At 46.8% G+C, this 25,757-nt stretch overlaps 1 protein-coding gene across 19 annotated transcripts in view; it reads right to left on the reverse strand.

The window, feature by feature from the left end:
• The window catches only part of EIF4G1 (eukaryotic translation initiation factor 4 gamma 1), a 104,778-nt gene that overhangs the window by 29,946 nt on the left and 49,075 nt on the right, over positions 1-25,757 (reverse strand). For 18 of the 19 annotated variants that reach the window (XM_053306676.1, XM_053306679.1, XM_053306678.1 and 15 more), the window contains 4 exons: positions 9,876-9,968; positions 8,191-8,257; positions 2,671-3,528; positions 1,377-1,465 (listed from right to left, as the gene is read on the reverse strand). In XM_053306676.1, coding sequence (XP_053162651.1) covers positions 1,377-1,465; positions 2,671-3,528; positions 8,191-8,257; positions 9,876-9,968 — 1,107 coding nt within the window. Of the gene's footprint in view, positions 1-1,376; positions 1,466-2,670; positions 3,529-8,190; positions 8,258-9,875; positions 9,969-10,866; positions 11,053-25,757 lie in introns of those variants that run through there. The other variant, XM_053306691.1, reaches the window with a different exon arrangement.

Below are 25,757 nucleotides of genomic sequence, written 5' to 3' on the forward strand. Positions count from 1 at the left end.
CTACCTTCAGGTCTTCATCAGTTGGCTAGTAATAGTAAATAAATGTATTTACCTGAAATGGACTATCCCCCCGCCCCACCAACCCCCAAGTTCTTTAATATTGAAAATTAGGGCTTTTCTTATATGTAAAGTCTTCTTCCTGTTATAACGTGTATTTTTAGTTCTGAACAGAGTCGGCTTCTATTTGCGTATTACCCCAAATATTACATAATGCTGGAAGTTACTTTAAATGGATTATGGCAGGGCATCAGTTCTTTCCGTCGGGTTAAATGTCTCTGTTTTCTCATCCTTAGTTATCTCCATATGTTGTCATTTTATCATAATAGCTGCCTCCTTTGTATGGGAAATTTTTTTAACATGTCCACAGTGAAGCCATTTTCACTGAAATGCAGCCCACCCCAATGCGGAGAATGCGGTTCAGCACCCTCCCCGAGACTTCTGAGGTTTTAACAAGCACTGGCCCACACATTTCCAAAAACACCTTCGAAGGTGGTTTATTAAAATATTAAATGAATAACAAAAGTTGAGGCTCATGACATTGATACCGACATCCAATGCCAATGCCAGGCTCTGCATTAGTTCAGTTATGAAATTCACACACCCCTCCACAATGTTTAAAAACCATCACCGCCCGCCCCATACCTTGGTTAAAAACCCACGTAACTAGACTGCTGGTGCCCCTTTCAGGACACAGACTGGCTCTAGGGCAGTGAACTCCACTCTTTTTTCAAGCAGGAGCCACTTGGGCAAGAGACCTTCCGCATGAGAGCCACTTCCCACAGTGCTGCGAGGGCCCTTTTAAGAGAGACGGGGCCCTCTCTTAAGAGCTCCAGGAGGAAAGCGCTGGGAAGGGCTACGCTCCCCAGCACTCTGTGCATGTCTTTCAACAAGGGTTCAAGAGGGCTCCGTTTCCCTTAAGGACCTCCCAGTGTTGAGCAAGGCACAGCCCTGCACAGTGGGCATGGTTGCCTCCGCATGGTGTCAAGGGCACTCTGCCAAGTATTCAGTGTTGGCGGAAGCTTCAGACAGACGCAATAAACAATTACTCAGAGAGCAGCGAGTAGGGTTGATGAGGGCCACCACTGGCCCCTGCGGCTTACAATTAAGAACGCTGCTCTAGGGGAAATGGGACAGGCCTCCTAGTCCAGCCCTTGACTCTCTTTCCGGGGGGTGCGAGGGGCTGCTTCCCAGCAGATAAAGAGGGGAACACCCCAGCAGTGGATCACCAGATGCAGACAAGGAGAACAAGATTCTCTTGGGGCCCTGGAGGAAATACCATGGAAGTTAAAACTAGCTGACATCTGTAGTGCAGACAAAGGAGGCAACACCACCTCTTCGGCTCAACTCATCTCCTGAAAAGCACGAGAACCACCTACCTCTTTGAATGCATCCAGCAGGTCTCCCACAGCCTCCTTCTTGTTAAGGTCCTTCAACTTTCGCTTCTTCTTTGGCACCGATACGGCTACTAAACAGTCCAAAGAAAGCAAACCACTCGTCATACACTTCCTGTAGAGTAGTTAGTCCCTGCCATGGAATGACATCCTCCACTGGCGAAGGGGTAACAGTACTCCAGAGGGAGAGCACAGACCCAAGACCGACTGGTGTAGTGGGCCAAGTCTTCTTTTATGCAGAAGGCACCCTGGCAGCATCTCCAAGACAGGGCTGAGGGAGACTCCTGCCTGCCACGTTGGAGAAGCCCCTGCCAGTCTGTGCAGACAATAGTGAGCTGCATGGACCAAAGGTCTGACTCAGTATATGGCAACTTCCTATGTATGTTCCTTGTGTTAAGGAGAGCTGGATTCAAATTCCCACTAAGCTCACTGGGTGACCTTGGGTTGGTTGGTCAATCACTCTCAGCCTAACCCTAGTTGCGAAGATAAAACTGGGGCGGGGGGGCGCACATATGCCCTCAGCTCTTTGGAGGATGGGGTGACATGTAAGTGTAACACATAAATAATAAACCAGCGCAAGGTACGCTTAATGCAGCCACCCCACTGACTCACTGTGAAAAGTTACGTTTGTGATGTATACCTCCCAGAGAAACGCTGAGGCTGTTATACGTACGTGCTAAACTGGGGATAGGGCTCTTAAGAATCTTAGAACAGTAAGGCTTTAAAAGGCCATCACAGTCAGAAGGCACTAAATAAGTGGCGATAATCGCTTCCTGACATACAGGAGATTCCTGCTCTGGAACAATGCCCAGCAGAACCTCCAAGCATACCTGAATTCTAATCCAGAAGCCATTGCTTAGGCTTCCCCAATCTATGCCACCTAGCTGCAGAAGGCAGTCCCAGATCATGGGAAGAGTTCCCCACGTCGGGTTCCCAGATGTTGCTGCACAATTTGTTTACTATTGTCCAAATGTGTCGGAAAAACCCTTCGCACCCCAATGCAATATGTTTCAATATCCACTTTCAGGGAATCGGCAGACTCAAACGGCACAGCTACCCTGCAGAAGACTGAAGAGAATCGATTGCCATGGAGAGCTGGCATTTAACTGGGCTTCTCTCTCCTGGAAAAAGAAATGTGATTCTGTGGATTGCTAAAGAAACATGCACGGAAGTGCTACAAGCAGCAATAAATGAGAGCTGCAGGCTATCGACGTCTTCAAGATCCCTTCTCCTGCTCTGTCCACTGGCTGCGGCTGGCTCAGCATCCTTCCACACTCACCTTGCGTGGCCACCTCCGTGCTCTCCAAGGGTGCAGCCTCTGGCTGGACACTCTGTTCTTGCATCTCGACCGCCTCCTCGCATTCCTCCTCCTCCTCCTCCTCTTGCTCTGGCTCCTCCATTTCAGCAGGAGGCGTGGCCGGTGGGGCCACCACCTCCTCGGCCTTGACCTCCTCAGGCTCTGAAATGGGGCTGATGTCTGACTCGGGCTGCTCCTCTGGCTCTTCAGCCTCCTGCTTCCCCAGGACTTCCAGCCCAAAGGGTGGTGCCAGCTCCTCGGGCTGAGCAATGGGGGACTCCACAGCCAGCTCTGGCTGGCACACGGGGGCCTCAGGCACAGGCTCTGGCGTCTCTTCCTCCAACACGCCGTTTGACTCCACCAGCCCTGCAGGGACCTCCTCCAGCAAGAGCGGGGTGGTTGCAGGGGCAGCCGGCAGAGGGACAGGAAGCTCCTCGGGTTGAGGAGCCTCCTCTTGGATAGTCACAGGCTCCACCGGTATTGCCTCTTCCTCCGTCAACATTTCTGTCGGGACTGGCTGGGGGGGAGGCTCCAAAATGGGGCTAGCAGCTGCCTCCTCTTGAGGCTCTGTGTCCAAGACGGGGGCTTCCTGGGGCAGGACAGGGCCCCCTGGCACTGTAGTGGTGGCGCAAATGGGCTCGAGGATGCCTGCAGGCTCCTCTGTCGGCTCCTCTGTAGTGTCCGCAGGAAGAGGGCTCTCCGCATGCACCAGTGTCACGTCGGCCGGCAGCGCGGTCTCTGCCTCTGCTATGAGGGGCGGTGGAGGAGACGGGGATGCCGATTTGCTCGGCTCCAAGGAAACAGGTTTACTGATTACTGGGCTGGCCTTGGACCGATCGTCTGCAAAAGCAAAGAGAGGATTCATTTCAGAGCCAAGGTGCAAGGAAACAGATTCATGTTGCTGGCCCAACTTCCAAGGATGGGATCAACCTTGAAGTCAGGCCTGTCAATAAATCCTTTTCTGGTTGCCTACAGGGTTTAAGAACTGTAACCAGGGTGGGAAAGCTTTAATGAAGCTAGTGGTTCTATCTTTAAGGTCACAACATAGGCATATGTGGATAAGCCAGCAATCTTTCTGGACTTCTTTGCAAAGACACTTTTACCAGGAGAGCAAATGAGCACAGGTGAACTCTGTGTGGGCAGAAGGATTCAAGAACACTCTTCCAAAGAACTCTAACAGAATGGCTGGAAAACAGCTCAGACAGCTGCAGGTAACAAAAAGCCGCCAGCCAAGGCCCCTAAAATCCCTCTCCCATCCCAGTTAGACTTCCTGCACGGTCTCCTTCTAGGGCCTTGGTACCGGCCCATTCATACTTTGCTGATCTATTTAGATTATAGGTCTTCAGCTGGTGAGCCAAAACCCACAAGCTGGTCATGCCAGGATCGCACAAGCAACTATTCTCTTTGTCCTTTGGGTTTTTTGTTTTTCAGAGGAGAAAAACAGGAGGTGGGGGAGGAGAATATGGCAATAATTAGAAATTGTTTCCATACTGCAGGTTTCGATTAAAGATGGAGTCCCAGATATAAAAGGTGGTCACCTCTCTTGCTTACTGCAACTATCTCAGAATCCACTTTAACATGAAGTCCTTCGTCCCCATGCCCTACTGCAAATAAGCCTAAGTGTCATGGACAGGGAAATAAAATCACACCTTCTTTCCTTCCTTTAAGCCATTTGATTCAGCTCCGGTGAAGAAAATGACAGCCTACTTACCTACAAGCTTTGCACCTGAAACTCAATGTTTTTCAAGCATGTTTTCAGGAACCAGATGTTATAGGATAAAGCTAACTAGTGTTCTTGCTCCTCAAACATGAGGATTAGAGATCCGAGTTAAACTAACAATAGATCAAAGGAGCAGTAGCAAACAAGTTCTACATGACAAGAAGTTTTCTATTACGAGAGCACTGGAATGCCAACATATTTCTCAAAGTTATGATTTTGTATAGGCATGTAAAATCTTAACATTAAAAGGGGATAGATCCAAATGCAGATGCTTTTAGCGCAGAGCTTGACAAACCCCAGCCACCAGAGAGCCATGGCAAATGCAAATATAACTGAAGCACCTAGACTAGGGACAGTCAGAGAGAGTAACTTAATAAATTCTTTATTTGTCCCGGGCGGCCCCGTTTCTGTTCTCAGTATGTAAAGGGGATAAAGAGAAGCCCCTTGACCCTCTCCCCTCCACAATTTCCATCACTACTACTACAAGCATTTATATACCACTTTATAAAGTGACAGTATACTACTACGCCTGTCATTCTGTCAGGCACCCATTGTCTGGCTCTCAAATTTTTGGACTGATTCCTAGAACCAAATAAAATTTGTCAAGGCCTGTTTTAGTGCCTCACTGGCTCTATAGATAATTTGCAAGCATGACCATGGTAGCCTTAAAGTAACAACTATGCTCCTTGAAAATCACTTTCATTAAGCCCTTTGTAGTCAACTGTGTTTTGATGCCTTATGCTTTGTCTTATGTTTTACGGTCTATATGTGCTGTACCAGAAGCTATAGAAGTAATCTAGTATTCGTGCTGAAACTTTCATCTCTCGAGTTCTGATCTTATATATTAGTAACTGTTGATACAATACCCTAGGAACACAAAGCTCCCAATGGATTCCTAGACTGCAGCCTTGCACAATAGTTTCCTGATAAAGTATACAGCTAATCTGAGGTGCGAGAAGACAGATAACTATAGGCAATCCGTACTGCAAGTACATGTAACTGAAAATACATGCTCACATTGTTCCTTTGGATCTGCAAACCCACTTGACAGCTCACAAGTGCCGAGTGCCCTGGCGAGAAGAACGCCCAACACCACAGCTGTCCACACCAGGGGTCTCCTTTCCATCGCCATTTTGGAGAAGGCAAGAAACAGCAGGGAGCCTTTCTGAGCTTTCTACAGAGAAGACTCCCATGGTTTCTTACCATCTCCATCTCCCAGTGAAAACAACAACAAAATACCTGCTTCTCTCCTAAGGCCTCTGCCTGTGTGCCAGAAAAGGATCTGGGGGAAGAGAGGGGGTTGGTGGTGACCACAAACAATGGCTGCCTAATGAGCCAAGCCCAAATTTGTGGATCCCTGTTTAGGGATAAAAAGCCTCCCCTTATGTAGATTTTTAGACAGTAAATTCCTTATGACAGGGACAACTTCTACTTTGAAAAGCACCACACAATTTAATTGTATTATAACAAACATATATAAATACTAGTAAAGCAGGGTTTGCAGTTTGCAAGCATATCAACACTTATAATGCTGTGACCAGGTCCGCCCTGGTTGCATATGAATGGGAGACTTGTGTAAGGTATTTTCCTTAGGGGATGGAGCCGCTCTGGGAAGAGCATCTAGGTTCCAAATTCCCTCCCTGGCAGCATCTCCAAGACAGGGCTGAGAGAGACTCCTGCCTGCAACCTTGGAGAAGCCGCTGCCAGTCTGTGTGGACAATTCTGAGCTAGATGGACCTATGTTCTGACTCAGTATATGGCAGCTTCCTATGTGCCTATGACGTTAGTCTTTATCTCTCTGAGGTATCATTTCCCATGCTTTCTAATGGGAGAGTTTCCCTGCATTTTCCAGGACACAAATGACTTTTTCTGCGGTTTTGTCTGAGGCAAGGAATCTCCCTGTGAAAATGGTATGTTTCTATCTTCTGTGGTTTGGTCTGGGAGCATGGCCTTTTTCATGGTGGTGTCAATGCTCTAGAATGCCTTCCCTACTGAGGTCCACATAGCACTATTTGCCTTCAGATGTCAGGTGACGATGACCTACGGCATTTGAGGAAGATGAACAGAACAGATGGGCAATTTTTACTGCCAATGAGCTGTATTATCCTGACTGTTGCTGTTTGTGGTCTGGTCACTAATTTTATTATTGCAGCATATCATTATGCCATTCTGATTATTTCCGTATTGTCGGCCGCTTTGAATTCTTCCCTTCGCGGAAGAAAAACAGGAAAGGAAAATTTAAAATATAGAGAGTCTGAGATAATTAAGCCAAGGAGCAGAGATGTTAAACTCTGCAACCTTCTTCTACACCAGCAAAGGGTCTCTGCTATGAGGAAGGTAACTCTTCCTCTAACCTGGATTGCCCTTTCTTTCCTTACCCTGTCTCCTAGGGACCAAAGCAGAGAACACACATGTCTGAGACCACCGCCCCACAATAAACTCAAAATCACAAAATAGGTGGCTTTTTGAGATATTGAACAAAGTTTTAGGATAACTTAACACAAGCTAACAACGAGCCATTACAAGTAAAGTCCTGCCTTCAAAATATTCTTTCATGCTCTGTTGCATCACAAATTAAAATAGCCTCAACACACAAATAATTGTGTCGTGAGCTGTTAGCCCCACTGATTGAGCAACTGAAGTTTTAACTGATTATTCTATTGATTAATCAGATCAAAAATTACAGCCCTGATTAGGAAGCATAGGGAGGGTCTGAAAGGCAAAGAAGCTTCACTCTTTGAACGTTAATGGTTCAGAAGGTGGGAATCTTAAACCAGAAGGAGCTGCCTGTACATCCCCAGACTAAAAGAACCAAGTCAATCCAAATAAACTCAAGTCAGCAACAAACTCAAAGTTCTGCAACAGGGAGAACACAGATAGCCCACAGAATTAATTTACTAAGGAACAGGACAGTGTGTGAAGGTTGATAATACCTGCTCAGTCTAATGGAAGATCCTTTGCTTTTACATCTTGGACACATCATCAGAGGAAAGGAACGAATGCTACAATTCATGTACGGGTCTCAAGATCCTAAATCATTCCATCCCAGAGGCAGAGCAGCATCTGCCTGTGAGCCCTCTACACTAGCAATAGCAATATAGCAATAGCACTTACATTTATATACCGCTCTATAGCCAGAGCTCTCTAAGCGGTTTACAATGATTTAGCATATTGCCCCCAACATTCTGGGTACTCATTTTACCGACCTCGGAAGGATGGAAGGCTGAGTCAACCTTGAGCCCCTGGTCAGGATCGAACTTGTAACCTTCTGGTTACAGGGTGGCAGTTTTACCACTGCGCCACCAGGGGCTCACTAGGAGTTTTGTGCCAAGATAAGCCGCACTCTCCAACAAGGAAGACTAAATCCAGCTGCCCCGTAAGAAATAAGCAAATGTAGCATGTACTTAATTAGAATATTTTGCATAATTTATTCTGCTCACCACAGAGAGGAGCAGAGTTCGACAGAGCACAGAAACTCCACCCACAGACTAATCAAAAACCGAGTTCAGCGCTGCCTGAGCATTGCCAAAACTAGATGTATCTCCCAGTGGCCTAGAGAAGCAAGAACTTGGGACCACAGAAACATTGTACAAGACCAAAAGTGGTCTCTTCTTCCCATCACACATGGGTTGCCTGTGCTCACCCATGGAGCAGGCAGAAACATTGTGGGCACTTTCTGGAATTACTTTCCCCTCACATTAGCTTAGCAGACTAGAGTGAGGAAGCCTCCCAGCCTCGTCTCCAACCGATTTAGCCAAACCAAACGCCGTCAAACCTCATACCTGGCCGGACAATAACTGCTACGTGAGGTGTCTCTCCGTTGGCCTGTGGCTCTGGACCGCTTCCAGCCTGTAAAAGCAGAGGGGAGAGCAAGGTTGGGAAAAGCAGGAAAATGATGACGTGTGCCTTGTCCTGCCCAACATATCCTGCTGCATCATCAGGGTCCCCAAATGTGTTAGCCACAGATGATGACATGTTTAACATCTGGGGGGGACCCCTGCTTGTCTCCAAATTCTAGACAAAACAGGGGTTCTCCCATCCTACTAGCTTCCAAGAGGTTTGGAAAGCTACTAAGGGCATGAGTGTGGGGCCTGCTCCTGTAGTGGTGCTGGGTCTTGGAGGCACTCTAAGTGCCTCTGGAATGCAATATGACATCATAGACAAGACCAACCCACCCCTTGGGGAAGAGAGAGGATTGGTGGCAAGCTGAGACAAAATATGTAGGAACCCCAAACAAAGCCTATTGAAAGAACAGGATATCTGCAAAAGTGTAGAAATGTTTAGCAAAACCTCTGCACCCTCTTCTAAATTTTGAGTACTTCCTTGCCCTCAAGAAAGCTCACCTGACATTTACTTAGTTTACTTGGAACCAGCAGCTTAAAAAATCTTTGCTTCCAAAGGAGTCCCCACAAAACTGAGGGATTGGACTAGTAAGTGTCTCTTTCTCCAGTGTCCTTATATACGAAATCCTTTGTGCTTTTTTAATATTTGCTTGATTTCTCAGTGGCTGTACACTGCTTTTAGTACTGCAGAACATTAACATTTATTAAAAAATTAAATAAAGAGCCTGGACTACAACCATCACCCCAGTTATGCCAAAAAAAAAGTTTCCGCTAGGTCATTAACCACCCAGCCACCCCCAGCACAAATGCTCAACAAACCATTAGCCACAGAAGATCTTGACCTCTCCAAGAAAAGGATCCCCAGAAGACAAAAGGCCTTTTTAAACATGTCATGCTTTCCCCATACAATGCAGACCAACTATTCTTAGGGTACATCCACTGTGTGGACCACATTAATAGCCCCCCAGAGACACAGCAGCAGCCACACAGAAGCCATTTCTACAATTGACAGAGGCCCAAAAATGTGCCTTTGTGGTCACAGAAAAACTTTCCAAGGAGCCACAGCTGTATCCATGGAGGAGACAAGTCCTACTTTAGATCAGAAGACAGGGGTGATGAATGGTACAAATGAACATTTTAAAGGCTGAAACTGAAAAGATCTAAGAATGGAGAAGCAGCTAGGGAAGCTCTCTACTGAGGAGAAGAAGAAAAACAGCAGCTGAAGGGAGAGGGAGATACAAAGTGCGCAATAAATCTTTGTGCGCCAAACCAGAAAGAAATAAGGTTATCCGTGTCAGTGGCCCATCACACTACAAGTTGGAACTACAACTTGTCCTGCCTGCAAGCATGTGCAAGTGGCCAGGGGCCATTTCCATCGTCGTAGCAACCTTCCTCCATTAGCCACCACAATGGCAGGAACTGCAAAGGTTGTGCGGGGATCAGTTCATATTATTTCCCTATACGAGCTTTCTCCAAGATGAACTGAAGCTCCTCACAGAGAGAGGAAGACTGGCCCCAAGAGTTCTCCATTACTAAATTGTAGGAAAAGGGCATGCATAGTAGCAGAAGCAGATTTGAATCCTTTAAGAGGAAGAGTCCCAAAGCTGAGCAACGGCATCCTTTACCTGTGGAGGAGTAGGGGTAGAGGACATTCGGAGGCCAGACATGATTTCCTCTGTGATATCCTTGCCACCCTGATTCGGATCTCGTATCCGGATCTGCTAGCCCACCGGCAGGAGAGGGGGAAGGGGGAGAGGAGAGAGAGAGAGAGAGATAATTGCTGTTAGCAGAGTAAACAAAGGGGTTCCACTTGTAATGCTACCTGGAAGAAGACACGTTGGTCAGCATATTTGGTTCCCATCCACCACTCTGTTTCAAGATCAACTTGGAGGGATGTCTGCAGCTCACTTGGGGTTTGAGTGGCTTGGTCTGGCCCAGAAAGCCTAAGCAGCACGCGCCCCGCTAGGATCAAGACATACAAAAATCTGCCTTGCTGAGTCAGATGAAAGATCTGTCTAGCCCAGTATCCTGCTTCCAATAGTGGCCAGTTACATGTCACCAGATGCTCACAAGCAGGGCAGTGAAGGCACCTGTCCTTCCCTGTAGTCTGCCCTCAAATATCTGGTCCCCAGAGCTATACCTCTGAAGGCGAGATTCTATTCAGCTACACACTGGTAGACCTATGCTCCATGTATTTGTCTAATTAATTCATGAACCAAGCCCAGGCATCTTTGGTCATTCTTTTCATTCTTTTTCATTCATCTTTGATACCATCTCAGAAGACAAATGCGCATAGTGATTTCTGGCAACACCTACCCCCATGATAGCACTGGGGCACTTACAACTTTCTGTGTGTCCTCTCCCCTTCTTTATCCATACCCCATATGATCCATTTAAAACTGCAGTTATCCGTCAGGACAACAGATACACGGAAACCTGGAAGTCTGGTAATGCTAGCCCCTAGTTTCCCTCTCAGGATGAAGAACTTGTCAAAAATCACTATGAGCATTCATCCCACCCGCCCCCACCAGTACCGACCGCCCCAGCTGGCTCACATCCCCTTTAGAGCCATCTCACACCTTGTGGATTCACTCCCCACCCTGCCCAAAACCTTACAGGTGCTGGAAGCCTTGGAGGCAGAGAGCAGGAAATGGGTCTGCCCAGCTTCCCGGGATCCGCGTCAAGGCCTGACCTCACCCTGCAACAACCTGTGCTTGGCAAGGACCTCACACCACCCATGACAGGGGGCCAACCTTGCTAAAGCCAGCTGCCATGTCATTCAAAGCGTGGCACCCTCCCCAGACTCCCCCTACTTCCCTCCCGCCCGGCCACAGGGCTGAGGCCAGGAGGAAGCAGGCTCCTCCTCCTGGCCCTGAGCGCCCAGGGTGGGTGGCTGCTGGATGGAGCAAGAGGAGGGCAGATCCTTAGCAGCAACTGATGAGGTCACAAGCGAGCTCTGTTGAGCAGGCCTGGACTCAGCAGCAGCTGAGTCAGCAGAGGCAAGGCCCAGGAGGCAGCTCTTCTCCCCCCAGGGGGCCCGGCACTTGCAGCTGAGCCACAGGCACCCGGGGAAGCAGGTCGGGGTACTGGAGAGGAACACCACATGTACCTATTCTCTTGCCTTAATGGGACATCCCCACCCCGCCCCACCCCCCTTTCCCAGTAGGACAGTCCATGCATTCTGACGTGACCCGGGCCATGTCACAATGCTCTGGAAAATGCATACATTCATTGGCTAGCTCTGCTTCTGGATGGAGCAGTAATGCAATACCTCTTGGGGTGCATTAGATATATTGCCCTCCTACTGATACGAGGGATGCCCACAAGATAGTAGGGCACAGTCTAAGCTTCTACATGAAAGGACCAGGGATCCTTGGCTCTCCAGCTGTTGAACTACAACTCCCATCATCCCCAGCCACATTGAGGCTGGGGATGTGTAGTTCACCCAACTCCCCCTATATACACTTTGCATGTATCTAAACTGAGCTTTCATATATACCCAGGAGTGCCAGATCTTGGGGACAAAAACAACGAGAAACAGCCATAACCAAACTTTCGTGCCCCGCTAGTGAGCTTCCAGGATAATCTATCTGGCCAAAGTTTTTTAAAAGTCCCACTGATTTCAACTCAAGGGCTGCCAGTGTGACAGCCACTATGTTGAAAGTGCGTAACAGTGATTCATACAGATCTGTTTTGTTTGCATTCAGCAAGTCATTGGGTGCATCAGCTGATTACTTCTTCCCCCTGCCATGAGAGGTGTGGATGTGGGGCAGAGGGGACTGCTTATTCCACTTGCTGAGCTGCTTCACATGATCCACTCTTGTGGGAAACACTGCATTAGCATTAATGTTTGAAAAAATGTTTTTGTATTTTACTGTAGCTTTTTGCTTTTAACTGTATTTTATACTCAACTGTTTTTGTTTGTGAGAGAAACAGAAAACAATTGTTATGGAGCAGCTAATCAAGTTGTTATTGGCAGGTAAAATAATTTAAAGGGTCTCCATTTGGCAACCAAACGACATAACAGCAGCCCTTTCTTACAACACCAAGTGCACAGGACTACAGCCCTATTTCACACCAGGGACCGGAGAGTGGGGGTGGGGGAGAAAAAAGACAACCACCACTAGGCATGGAAGGGATATTACTGCTTTCTCACCCTTACTCTCAGCTGCTCCTCCTTCAAATCCTCTTTGGCTTCACCCCTTCGCTCTCCTCTCCAGTGGAAACTCAGCCTATGCACATGTCCCTGCAGTCTGTCTCTCTCCCATTCATCACTTCTAACACTCATCTCGCCCTCCCTTTCCGGTGTCTCTTCCATCACTGAAATTTAAATATCCTTCTAGACAGGAACTTGATTATTTAGCTCTGCCAGTGTTCCCTCTAAGGCATGCGCATGTGTGCACACAGGTTTTTCAATGCACACTCAGTTTCAGCTCCTGGGAAGAGCATCTAGCTTCCACATTCCCTCCCTAGCAGCATCTCCAAGATAGGGCTGAGAGAGATTCCTGCCTGCAACCTTGGAGAAGCCGCTGCCAGTCTGTGAAGACAATACTGAGCTGGTTGTCCTATGGTCTGACTCAGTACATAAGAACGTAAGAACAGCCCTCCTGGATCAGGCCCAAGGAGGCCCATCTAGTCCAGCATCCTGTTTCCCACACTGGCCCACCAGATGCCGCTGGAAGCCACAGGCAGGAGTTGAGGGCATGCGCTCTCTCCTGCTGTCACTACCCTGCAACTGGTACAGTATATGGCAGCTTCCTATGTTCCTGCTCAGGTTGAATCAGGAAAGCCCCACTCTGAATGCAAAAGTGCACACACTGCCTTATATTGCCACCCAGAACAAAACTCATTCTTTGCATAGATGGAAAAAATTAAGAGGGAATGCTGCTATGTAGAGCACCAAGCACAGTGATAATGCTGCATCAATCATCCCTTTTCACAATCTAATGCACAGTTTTCCACCAAGCAAGAGAGGAGTGCAAAGTGACCTGGTGAGCCTCCCCCTCTGCTAGAGTTCCAAAGGAGGGCAGGGATCCCAGGGTACTGAAGACAAGCATGGCAGCTGCCCTGCGCAACTTGGGGTTCTGCTACAGCCGTGTGAAGGCGCACTCATTTGCATCACAAATGCAGCAGTTCTCTCTCCACTACACAGCTACGGGCGCAGAGCCCAAGGTTAATGGCATCACCCTTGTGCCCCCCCCCATGTGCTCAAGATCACTTAAGCAGAATGAGATACTTCATACCTGTTCCTTTATCTATATATATAATTCTCCTAGGTGTGCCTTGGAATGTGCGTCCCAGCACCCAGCTGACTGGCTGGGCGGCGGACGCGCCTGATTGGCTGAGGCGCACCCAGGAGGATTGGTTGCTGTGGCGGTGGCGGGCCTGGCTGTGGAGGCCAGAGGTGGTAGCAGGCCTGACCCAGACATGGAGGCAAGGCCCAGGGGAGGGGGGGAGAAAGCGGGGGGGGGGGGAGAGAAGTGGCGGTGGGGAGGAGAGGCGGCTGGGCCCGGAAGCACAGAGACTGGGGTAGAAGGTGGGGGGGGGGAAGAGGTAACCGCTGGTCTTCTGGTAGTAAGCATGAGTTCTCCCCTTTGCTGAGCAGGCTTCACCCTGGTTTGCATTTGAATGGGAGACTACACGTCTAAGCACTGCAAGATATTCCCCTTAGGGGATGGGGCCGCTCTGGGTGCTTGCATGCAGAAGGTTCCAAGTGCCCTCCCCGGCAGCATCTCCAGGTATGGCTAAGAGACTCCTGCTTGCAACCTTGGAGAAACCTCTGCCATTCTATGTAGTCAATACTGAGCTAGATGGACCAAGGGCCTGACTCTGTATAAGGCAGCTTCCTATGTAATATCATGTAGCATTTGAACCATAGAATGTTAGAGTTGGAAGGGATCTTGGAGGTCCTCTAGTTCAACCCTATTTAGAGGGGGAAACTGCTATAGCATCTCTCATAGATGGCCATCCAAGCTCTCTAGATGAGTCCACCACAGCATGAGGCAGGTTGTTGCAATGTCCAACATAATTGCAATCCATTGGTTCTAGTTTCGTCCGCAGGAACAACAGAGGACAAGTCCACACCTCCTTCAGATGACCTCAGAGGTCATCTGAGGAGGTCCGTCTCCAGTTACCGCCAACTTGTTTGGTGGATACACAGAGACGGGCCTTCTCGGTCGCTGCCCCGAGATTGTGGAATACGCTCCCTGCTGAGATACGATCGTCCCCATCTCTGGAAATTGTCAAAACACACCTGAAAACCCATCTTTTCGTCCAAGCTTTCTCAGCTTCCTAATATTTTTGAGTTTTAATTTCTGCTTATTTTTAAATTATTAAATTGTTTTTAAGTTTTTGTATATGTTTTTAACTGGTTTTATGTTATTGTCCCATCACTCGCTCATGTTTACACGCTGTCCTTGAAAATCCCTTGATCTTTTCACACATACAGTTGCCAAGTCAGGTCTCTCACATTTGTGCAGCTGAGTTTTCTTACTCAAGTGTAGGACAATATACAGTTGTTGAACTTCATTTTGCTGGCTTGACCCAACATTCTAGCTTTTCTGGATCAAATTGAAACTTGTTTCTGTCTTAGATGTTAGCTATTCGTAAGAACAGCCCTGCTGGATCAGGCCAAGGCCTATCTAGTCCAACATCCTGTTTCACACAGTGGCCCACCAGATGCCTCTGGGGTGCCCAAAGGCAAGAGGTGAGGGGGCCATGCCCTCTCTCTTGTTGTTGCTCCCCTGCCACTGGTATTGAGAGGCTTTGTGCCTCTGAGGCTGGAGGTGGCCCATAGCCACCAGACTAGTAGCCACTGATAGACCTCTCCTCCATGGATTTGTAAAGTGAAAGTGTGCCGTCAAGTCCTGGAGCCCACAGACCCCTGTGGTTTTCTTTGGCAGAATACAGGTGGGGTTGACCATTGCCTCCTCCCGCGCAGTATGAGATGATGCCTTTCATCATCTTCCTATATAGCTGCTGCCTGATATAGTACCAGCGGGGATTCGAACTGACAGCCTTCTGCTTGTTAGTCAAGCATTTCCCCGCTGCACCACTTAAGGTGACCCATGGATTTGTATAAGCCCCTTTTAAAGCCATCCAAGCTAGTGGCCACCACCATACCCCATGGCAAAGAATTCCCCCCAAGTTTCTTGTCATCAGTAAATCTGACAAGCACGCCGCTTTTCTCTCCTCCTAGAATACTGAACAGTACAGAGCCCAAGACAGAGTCACGCAATACTCCACTCGATACTTCTCTCCACATGGAGGCATTAGTGAGCACCTGTTGGGTGCAGCTGTTCAACCAGTTGTAAATCTACCCAACCGTAGTATAATCTAGCCCACCTTTTACCATCTTGTCAAGGATATTGTGGGAAATTGCCAAATGCCTTGCTAAAATCAAGATGCACTATATACACAGCATTCCCATTATCTATCAAAAAAACGAAATAAGATTAATCTGGCATGTTTTGATCTTGACAAAATCATGCTGGCTCCTAGTAATCACCACATTCTTTTCTAAGTGCTCACAGAGCACCCTCTTAATAATCTCTCCTAGGATCATGTGAGAGATGCATGTCAAGCTGACCTGTCTAGTTCCTCAAATCCTCCTTTTCCTTATTTGAAGACAGGGACAACACTTCCTCATCTCCAGTCTTCCAGTACCTCACCTATTCTGCAGTAGTTCCAAAAGACTACAGATCGTGACTCTGAGATCACTCTGCAAGCTCCTTCAGTACCCCGCGGTGCAATTCATCTGCCCCTGGAGACAAATTCGTTTAAGGTAGCAAGGTATTCTTTTACCATGTCTTTACGCATCTTGAGCCATAATCCCCTTATATATCTGTTTAGTACAACTGTTGCAAGGTTGGGCCACATCTCTCTTGTGGGAGAAGACGCATGAAAAACGGGTGTTTAGCAGCTCTGCCTTCTCCCCATCACCAGTTTCCATTTCTCCATCTTCCCAAAGCAGCAGACCTACCACTTCCTTGACCTTCCTCTTGTTTGGGACCTATTTCAAAACAAAACCCTTTTTCTTGTTTTTGACATTAATCCCTTGCAAGCTTCAGCTCATTCTCAGCCTGAGTCTTCCTGACACGATCCTAACACATCCGGGGCACTCGGTTATTTGCTCTTCTTTCCATTTTCTATAAATGTTCTTTTTGCTTCTCAGCTGTTCAGAGACCTCTCTGTCCACACTAGTTTCTTGAGATGTTTCTCCAGTGAATTGCCTGCAGTTATGCCTTCAGTGTGTCACTTTTTGGAAAGCCCATCCCGTTTCGACTATTTTCTCCTTTAGAACTTTTTGCCATGGGATCCTACTCGATTTTTCTCTGAGCTCATTAAAATCAGCTTTCCTGAAATCCAGGATACCCCTCAGACTTCAATTTTCCCTTCCCAATACCATGAATTTCAAGATGGCATTGTCACTTTCTCCCAGGATTCCCCCCACTTTCACTTTATCAACCAGTTCTTCCCTATTGGTAAGGATTAAGTTCAGGGTAGTTGAGCCCACTAGTTCCTTCTTCCTCATTCTGAAAAGGGAAGTTATCAGCAAGGGAAGTCAAAAATGTATTGGTCCTCTGACATTCAGACTTCCAGCAGATATCAGGATAGCTGAAGTCCTTCATTATCAAACCAGTCAAGTCATAGCAGTAATTTGGGTTAGAAAAGCATTGCCCATGTCTTCTACTTAGCCAATTCCCCCAATGGTAACACTTTTCTCTCTATTTTTAGCCTACTTCTAAATTATGATTTCGCTTATGAGTTCACATGGGTGGGTGGGTGTGTCCCTATCAACTTCGCAACACCTGGACCAATATGAACCAAATCAAGTACAGCTGTAGGGGACACCTGAACGGCACAGTTTGTGATGATGTCATTCACCCCGATCTAAGATGGCGGACACGTAAACTTTTGAGGCACAAGTGGGCTAAGTTGTGAACCACCTAACTGATTTGAACCAAATTTGCTACAGCTGTAGGAACACTTAGGAGCATTGTGTGATGGTGTCATGCAAGTCAAGATGGCAGGCACGTAAACTTTTGAGGCGCAAATGGGCTAAGTTGTGAACCACCTAACCGATTTGACCCAAATTTTCTGCCGCGACACAGAGGGACACCTCAATGGCGTAGTTTGTGATGTGTGAACATCTGAGGCACAAGAGGGCTAACTTGTGGACTGTCTAATATGAACCAAATTAGGTACAGTTGTAGTGAGTGACACACAGGGACATCTCAGTGGTGTAGTTTGTGATCATGTCATCCACCCTGATTCAAGATGGCAGAACCATAAACATCTGAGGCGCATCCATCTTATTTGTTTGTTATTTCTCCGTGTAAACTGCTCTGAGCCATTTTTGGAAGGGCAGTATAGAAATCGAATGAATGAATGAACTGAGCTAACTTGTGAACCGCTTAACTGGTTTGAATCAAATTTGCTATAGCTATAAGGACACATATGGACACTTCAATGGCGAAGACTGTGATGATGTCACCCACCCCCAATTCAAGATTTGAATTGTGTGTAAGTTTGTGATGTCATCTACTCCAATCCAAGAATGTGGACACGTGAACATTTGAGGTGCAAGTGGGCGAACTTGAGGACTGTCTAACCGATTTGAAGCAAATTTGGAACAGCTGTAGTGGGTGACACACAGGGACACCTCAATGGTGCAGTTTGTAATGATGACATCCACTCCGATCCAAGACAGTGGACACATGAACATTTGAGGTGCAAGAGATCTAACTTGTGGGCCTCGATTTGCACCAAATTTAGTCCAGATGTAGAGACAGTGAAAGGAAAGTAGGCCTATTAGTTCTTACTAGAACAACTTGTTATTCCTACCCAGACCCTTTTGGTAGGGCCGCCATGTTCACGGATTTCTGTGCAGGTGTATATAATCTTTACATAAAATGCAATTCCTCCTCCCTTTCTGCAGGGAGGAGGAATTGCATTTACTGTATTCCAATTGAATCATCCCGGGTTTCAGGGATACCAATCTGATTCCATTTATCTTCCAAAGACAGGACTTCAAATTCTTACTATTTGTTTCCCCATACACTGTGCCCTTGTGAACAAATACTGAAGACCGTGGGTATCACTGCCTACTGGATTCTGTGCTGTACTTTCTTGTGAATTTCGCCACTCCCCCTCCCCCATTCAGCTTCCACCTTTGCCACATGTTTTCTTGTCTCTGGTACTTGGCTTTATACTCTGTTCTGGCCTTTTATCTTCCTCCCCCACAGGATGCAGTTTAAAGTCCTTTTGATGAGGTTAGCAAGGCTCCTGCCAAACACGTTCCTCCCAGCCCTTGGGAACTGCACCCCATCTCATGCCAAGAGTCCTTCATTTGGGTAGGACAGGCTATGGCTCAAGAATCCAAACCTCTCTTGGTGACGCCATCTTCACAGTCAACTGGCCTAAGGCAGTTTGTTTGTTTTTTAAATTCACATTTTGTTTTAACAAAATGGCTACCATTGAGATCCAAATACAAGGTTAAATAAAAAAGATCGCCGGTACCTCCTAAACCAGGGGTGGGCTAACTTGGCCCTCCAGCTGTTGCTGAACTACAACTCCCATCATTCCTAGCCACAACTTACTGTGGCTGGGAATGAAGGAAGTTGTTGTTCAACATTAGCTGGAGGGCCATATTTGCCTACCACTGTCCTAAACCCTCAGCTACTAAAATGCTAGCTCAGAGGTTCCCCAAACTTGGGTCCCAGATGCTGTTTGACAGCAACTCCCATAATGGGATTTGCAGTCCAACATTTGGGGATGCAAGCTTGGATCCCCCAGGCTAGTCAAGAACCCGTCACCTCTACAAAACAGTTTAGCTTCTCTGATGGGGAGAGCCACATCCCTAAACACTGGGAGATATAGGAACATACAAACTGCCTTGCTGGATTAGAACAAAGTCTGTTTAGCCTAGGAGCTTGCCAGAGGCTCGTGCAGTGCACAAGCAGGCTATGAACATGAGAGCCTTCCCTTGTTTGTTTCATCTCCAGCATTTGGCACTCAGGAGTACGTGACCTCTGTATAGAGAGGATTCATTTTGTAATCACGGCTATCAGTAATAGAACCATCCTCTAGGAAAGGATATAATCCAGAATTTCTCCAACCTGGGTCCTTATATGCTGTTGGACCACAACTCCCATCATCCTCAGCCACAGCGACTGATGGGAGTTGCAGTCCCACATCTCGGGACCCAAGGTTGAGAACCTCTGGTCTAATCCCTTTAAAAAGCTATGTAAACTGGAGTAGCTTACCACATTTTGTGGCAGTGAGTTCCCCAAGTAAATTATGCACCATGTGTGAAGCACTTCCATTTGCCTGTCTCATCAGTTCTACTAGGTTGGAAGATCTCAACTCATCACAGCTCCCTCTTATGATGTGCTTCTACTAGCCAGTCTGCCATTTATTGTGGTACGCAACGGTGGAACCAGACTTATTTTGCAGGTTCAAGGGAATATCAGAAGCTGCCTTATACAGAGTCAGACCACTGGTCCATCCAACTCAGGATTGTCTGCACTGAATGGCAGCAACTGTCCTAGGTTCCAGGCAGGAGTCTCTCCCAGCCCTACCTGGAGATGCTGCCAAGGACTAAGCCTGGGACCTTCTGCATGCAAAGCAGTTGCTCTTCCACTGAGGGACAACCCCATATCCTGCCTTGCCATTCGAGTGATGCTCAAGGCAGCTAACTATATTGGAGATTAAAACAATGAAAACCCATATAAACATAACAAAGATAAAAGCAAAACATCATTCATGGTAGAACTAAACAAACAAGAGAAGCAGGTTTAATTCTTTGAATAATGAAGAGCTTGATGAAAAAGAGAGAACAGCCAGGTTGCACTGGGGTTGCCCGGTCTCACTAGGCAAGAAGTTCCAAAAGGTGGGAAGCGCTATTGAGCAGGGGTGGATCTTGGATCTCCAGCTGTTGTTGAACTACAACTCCCATCAGCCCCAATCACAATAAAGTGTGGCTGGGGATAACTGGAGCTATAGTTCAGCAACAGCTGGAGGATCAAGATTGTCTAACCCTGCAACCAAGAAAGCCCTTTTAATTTTGAACCACCTCACAATTCACATGGTCTGTTGGTCCAGATGGCCAGTGGTCCAACTTGGCATAAGCTAGCCCCATATGTTTACACATGCCACTTTGCGAAGAAAACAGCAAGCCAAGGCCCTATAATGAGCCATTTCCAAAATTATGAAGGGTTTCCGACTGGTAACTGCCCACACAAGGGCTCTACTTGAGTGATCATACCCCCAGTGCGTTCTCCATGTGCGTGCTTCTTCAACATTATGCTATTCACAGAAGTACACGCAGTTATTTACACTTATCAGGAAAGATTTATCACCTCTGCATCTGCTTCTGCGCAGAGCTACTGCAGCAGCAGAATGTAGAGTCTCGCTCAACACCATGACTCAGCAAGTTCCTGCCGGCAGCCTGCAAATGGGCGCCAATACAGTCTTTGCTATAAGTCAACACACAACAACACAACTGCTTGTAGCAAGCATAGGGCCACAGCCTCACAATGGCCTAAATCAAACTTCCTCTTCTAGAATAATCTGTTTGAAATAAATGCCATTTCCAAACGGCATATAAAGGCAACAATCCACTTTCTAGAGATAAATATATCTAGAGAAAATGGGGGAAAGGGACCCATCCTTTTAATATCTTCATTTGTCATTGAGTCAAAAGCTTAAGGGGTGTGTGTGTCCATTTTATTTAGAGTTTTATAAGTGTGACACACACACCCCTGTTCTCCCATCAATAGCAGGCAAACCTGAATCACAATCATGTGGCCAGTCACAACTAGTCTCAAACATGTGGACACATGACCATAACTAGTCTGTCTGTCTCTCTCTCACACACACACTCACACACACACCCCTATTCAAACTGACTGATGAAATCCTCTAGTACAATCACTTTCCCCCATTAAACATAATTACTCTAGCCGGTAGCAAAAAGACAATGAAATCTAAACAGGGTGGATTTTATTTAAATCATTAGTAAGACTAGATTTAAATCTTTTTTTTCCCCTTACATAAAGACTCATTCTTGCTGGTATTATCTTAATATTTACAACCAGTTGAAGGTTTCATTTTTGGTCCTCTTCTAGATAGAAAAATTGCCCAAAATAATCTTACAGAAACCTCTGGAAGAGCATGACATTGTGAATGGATTAATGGAATTCATTTACCAAAAAATTTAAACATTGCATATATACAGCCTCATGCTACATAATTAAAAACTAATCCTTATGATTAATAACCTTTGGATTATAATGTATTTTAAATAGAAAATTATCTTTAAATAGTTTTTCCTCAAAAAGCATTTTATTTTAAAAAATCTTATTTAAATAAAAAAATCTTAAAGCAAAAAAATCCCAATTTACATTTTAAAAAATCCTCTACTTTTTTGATGATGATGATGATGATGATGATGATTTTAAACCCATTTATTTTTATCCATCCTGAATCCAAAGTAGGTCTTGGGATCATGTGCTTCCTAGCAGGGTGGATAAAAATAGATGTGTGTTGTTGTTGTTTTTTAAAAAAGAAGTTGACTTTTTAAATTTAAGTTGGATTTTTAAAAATGTAAATAAAATACTAAAGGTAACATGGCTAACGTTAAATCTCATCCCAAACATGCTACACCTTCCAAAAAATGAACTAATGACTCTATATTGCACGCACTGAGTTGCCTACCAATACAACATGGGCACTCATTTCCATTTCATCTCATTAGAATGGTTCTAACCTGCCCAGTAGTGCCCAGCACTCTCTTTCTAAGCCAATTTCTCATGTGCAAAGACGCAGGTTGGCTAGTAAGGCAGCAGTTTGTGGTGGGGCTGGGCAAAGGCAGAAGGGCTAAAACAGACACAGTATAGGAGAGGAGACCAAGTAGAAACACAGTGGGAGAGAAAAGGGAAGGCATTATTCAGTACACAGCTTCCTATACGGCCCCACATTTTGCCACCAAAAAGCTGTCCTATCTTCTCTTGGTAAAAAGGAAATGTGTCAACTGTAAGCACTGCAACAATGAGATCCAGGGCAGCTTGACTCAGGTAATGAGAAAGGTATCTTTTACATTAAAAACTATGTTATGCTGTACTAGAGATGTGCATGAAACAGATCCTGCATTCCGTTCTGGGCTCGGAACAGAACACAAGATCCATGGACCATTTTGCCGTTGTAAAAACCAGGTCAAGCTGGTTGTCAGAGCACCATTTTTGAATCCAAAATGGCACTCTTCTGGCCACTGAGCGCATACAATGCAGCCAACTTTGTGGTGGTGCTGACCATGCAAATGGCCGCCATGCATGCACAGTGGCCAGAAGAGCGCCAAAATGGTGCTCGGTTGTTCCGTCCCAAACTCAGAACAGGCACTTCATCTGAAGGGCATTTTGTTCTAAGCTTGGAACATTCCAACCAGTGTTCCCTCTAACAGGGATTTCCAGATGTTGTTGACTACAACTCCCAGAATCTCCAGCTGCAATGGCTTTTGCTTGGGGATTCTGGGAGTTGTAGTCAACATCTGGGAATCCCTGTTAGAGGGAACACCTGTTCCAACCGCGAATCGTTCTACAACATCCTTATGTACTATTCCCTAAATTGGCAAATCAAAATTATGTCAAAAATTACATGAAGTATACCCTCCTAGATATTGTAAATGCTCTACTGAGTTATGAATTAACATGTTTTGGTGACCAGATTTGCACCATCATTTAAGAAATATGAAGAAGCATCAGTGGGAAAGCGGATTGAAATCAACCATTTAAATTGAGTCTTTCTCCATGGTTATTTAAATCAATTCACCCCGTCCTCTAGCCACACTCCCACTCTGTCCTCTGGCACATAGAATGCAATTCCTGAAAAAGGAGATTCTGCACTTATTTAAATGTGCACTCTCAGTATCCTCCTGCTCAGACATTATGTTTTATGCAGAGCAGCACAAGGAAGGTGGCAGTCAAGCCCCACTCCTGATCTTGCTGTGAAGAGAAACTCTGGGTCTCTAACCACGTAAACAACTGTGATATAGTGATTCATATTCTACTGCTGGCAACAAGAGTGTCACTTCTGCACAGTCCTAGACCCACTCATCAAGTTTCATTTTATTACTCTATCAATTCCTATTCCACTAGGGCAAGTTTGTAACATAACAAAACAAAACAAATCCAATGTTATAAACAACAGCAAATTGTTCTTTTTAAAAAACCCACCAAAACTACTAGCAACATTTGATAAAATAGCCTAGAACCAGTAGAAGCAGCACAATTTTCAACAGCTGAGAAATCAACAAAACACACACAATGGACAGGACAGAACAGTCCTCTACATTCTTTAGAAAGAAAAGGTTGAGCCAGCAAAACAGGTTTTACTGGGGAAGGAGATCCACAATGAGGGTGCCATTACCAAGAAAGCCCCGCCCTTCAGCCCTGCCACCTAGCTTTGAAATCAGAGGTGAACAACCTGAAGTTCTCCAGCTGTTGTTGGACTACAGCTCCCATCACCCCCAGCTGCAATGGACTGCAGTTGGAAGTGGCAGGATTTGATGTTCAACCCCATCTACAGAGCCTCAGGTTAGCCACCCTTGCTGCATAGCAAAAAAAGAGATCCAGAAGTATAGCAGAAGGTTCACACCAGTATAAGCACCCTCAAAAGAAATCCTGGAGCTCAGGTAAAGGAGTCCCGTTGTTCAGTTCTCTCACCTGGTTCATCTTCAGACACGCTACCAGTGCAGTGAGGAACTGGCTCGGACGTAAGCCGCTCTCATGCCATAACAGTGATGGTAAGATGAACAAGCCACCGAGCACCTACGGACACACGGCCCCTGCCTGCGTGCAACTCCAACCTGTCCCAGGGCTGGATTCCGCACTGAGCCACATTCCAGGCTCCTGCTCCTTGCTGAACTCTGACCCAAATTGCCACACTCTTCCCAGCCAGCAATTGCACAAATACGCACAGAGGTGGGGCCCTGTTCTCCTGCCCTGCCAAATCCACAGCTGAACTCTTTTGAAGGCAACAGGAGCAACTCTGTTCTTCTAGCAGGTAGCCCCCCCCCCCTTTTTTTTTTCTTTTTAAAGGGAGACGGACACTTCTCCCTTCACATTCTAGGCTATTTCGCTAGGCACACCCAAGCTTTGGAACGCATCATTTCTTCTTACCTTCCGGCGAGGCTCTCCTGCTGGGCTTTTGGGCCTATCTGAGGCTGGAGCTCCCTGAATGCTGATTTCATTGTGTTTTAAAGTGCATTTATAATTGGCTTTTGTTTTTAAGCAAGTTGTGAACCACAAGAGGCATATAAACAGAGAAAGTAAGAGAACAGAGACCTTGTTAAGAGCTAAAATTGTCAAGTGCTCTAGAACAGAGAGCAGAATAAGCCAGTTCTCCAAACAAAGGCATATTCCAATCGTTACACAGAAGCGGGGGCTGGAGCTAGCTAGGCCTCTCCAGTGCAATGCATTGGAAGGTGTCAGCTGAGCCTCCCCTCTGAGGGAGACAAGAGAGCTGTCAAAGGAGTTTCCCTGCCTCTGCTCAAGGTAATCTCATGTGGGCCAGGAAACAGGGCAACAACCTGGAATTCATTTGTGCCAGGGCCTGGAGCCTGCTGCCAACACCTGGAGCAAAGCCTCTAAAGATGTGAAACAACCAAGTGCCTGAGCATGTGCAGAATGCCCTATCATTAAGCCACCACAGCCAACCCCCTCACATTCCGGATTAAGGAGCATGATGTTCACATGTGCCATGGCTTCCTGGCAGGCCTATGTATGAACGTGACGTGCTCAGAGTCAGACCAGTGGTCTTATCTAGCCCAGTAAAGGTAAAGTTGTGCCATCGAGTCAGTGTTGACTCCTGGCGACCACAGAGCCCTGTGGTTTTCTTTGGCAGAATACAGGAGGGGTTTACCATGGCCATCTCCCACACAGTATTAGAGATGTGCACGGAACCGCAGAGCTGCAGACCAGCACTGGGGTAGGGGTTCCTTTAAGGGCAGGGGGAGGGTGTACTTACCCCCCCGCCCGCCCCCGACTCTTTTCGTTAGCAATTGGGCAAGCCCCCTCTCGGCTGCAAAAGGCTTCAGGAAGCCTTTTGCATGTGCGCGCGTCATGTCTCCACAACAGCCACGCACGCAAAACGTGCACACGCGCAAAAGGCTTCCTGAAGCCTTTTGCAGCTGAGAGGAGGAAGGGGCGTCAGGGAGGTATCCTGCCACCCCAATTGCTAACTAAAAGAGGCGCGCAGATGGGGGGAGAAACGGCGGGAGGGATAAGTACACCCTCCCCCCACCCTTAAAGGAACCCCCACCCGTCTGCTCAAACCACCCATGTCCGGACCGGTCCGGAGGCCTGTAGAATGGCCTCCGGACCGGTCCGTGCACATCACTACTCAGTATGAGATGATGCCTTTCAGCATCTTCCTATATCGCTGCTGCCCAATATAGGTGTTTCCCATGGTCTGGGAAACAAACTAGCGGGGATTCGAACCGGCAACCT

The sequence above is a fragment of the Hemicordylus capensis genome, chromosome 3 (assembly GCF_027244095.1).
Source record: "Hemicordylus capensis ecotype Gifberg chromosome 3, rHemCap1.1.pri, whole genome shotgun sequence".
Classification (NCBI taxonomy): domain Eukaryota; kingdom Metazoa; phylum Chordata; class Lepidosauria; order Squamata; family Cordylidae; genus Hemicordylus; species Hemicordylus capensis.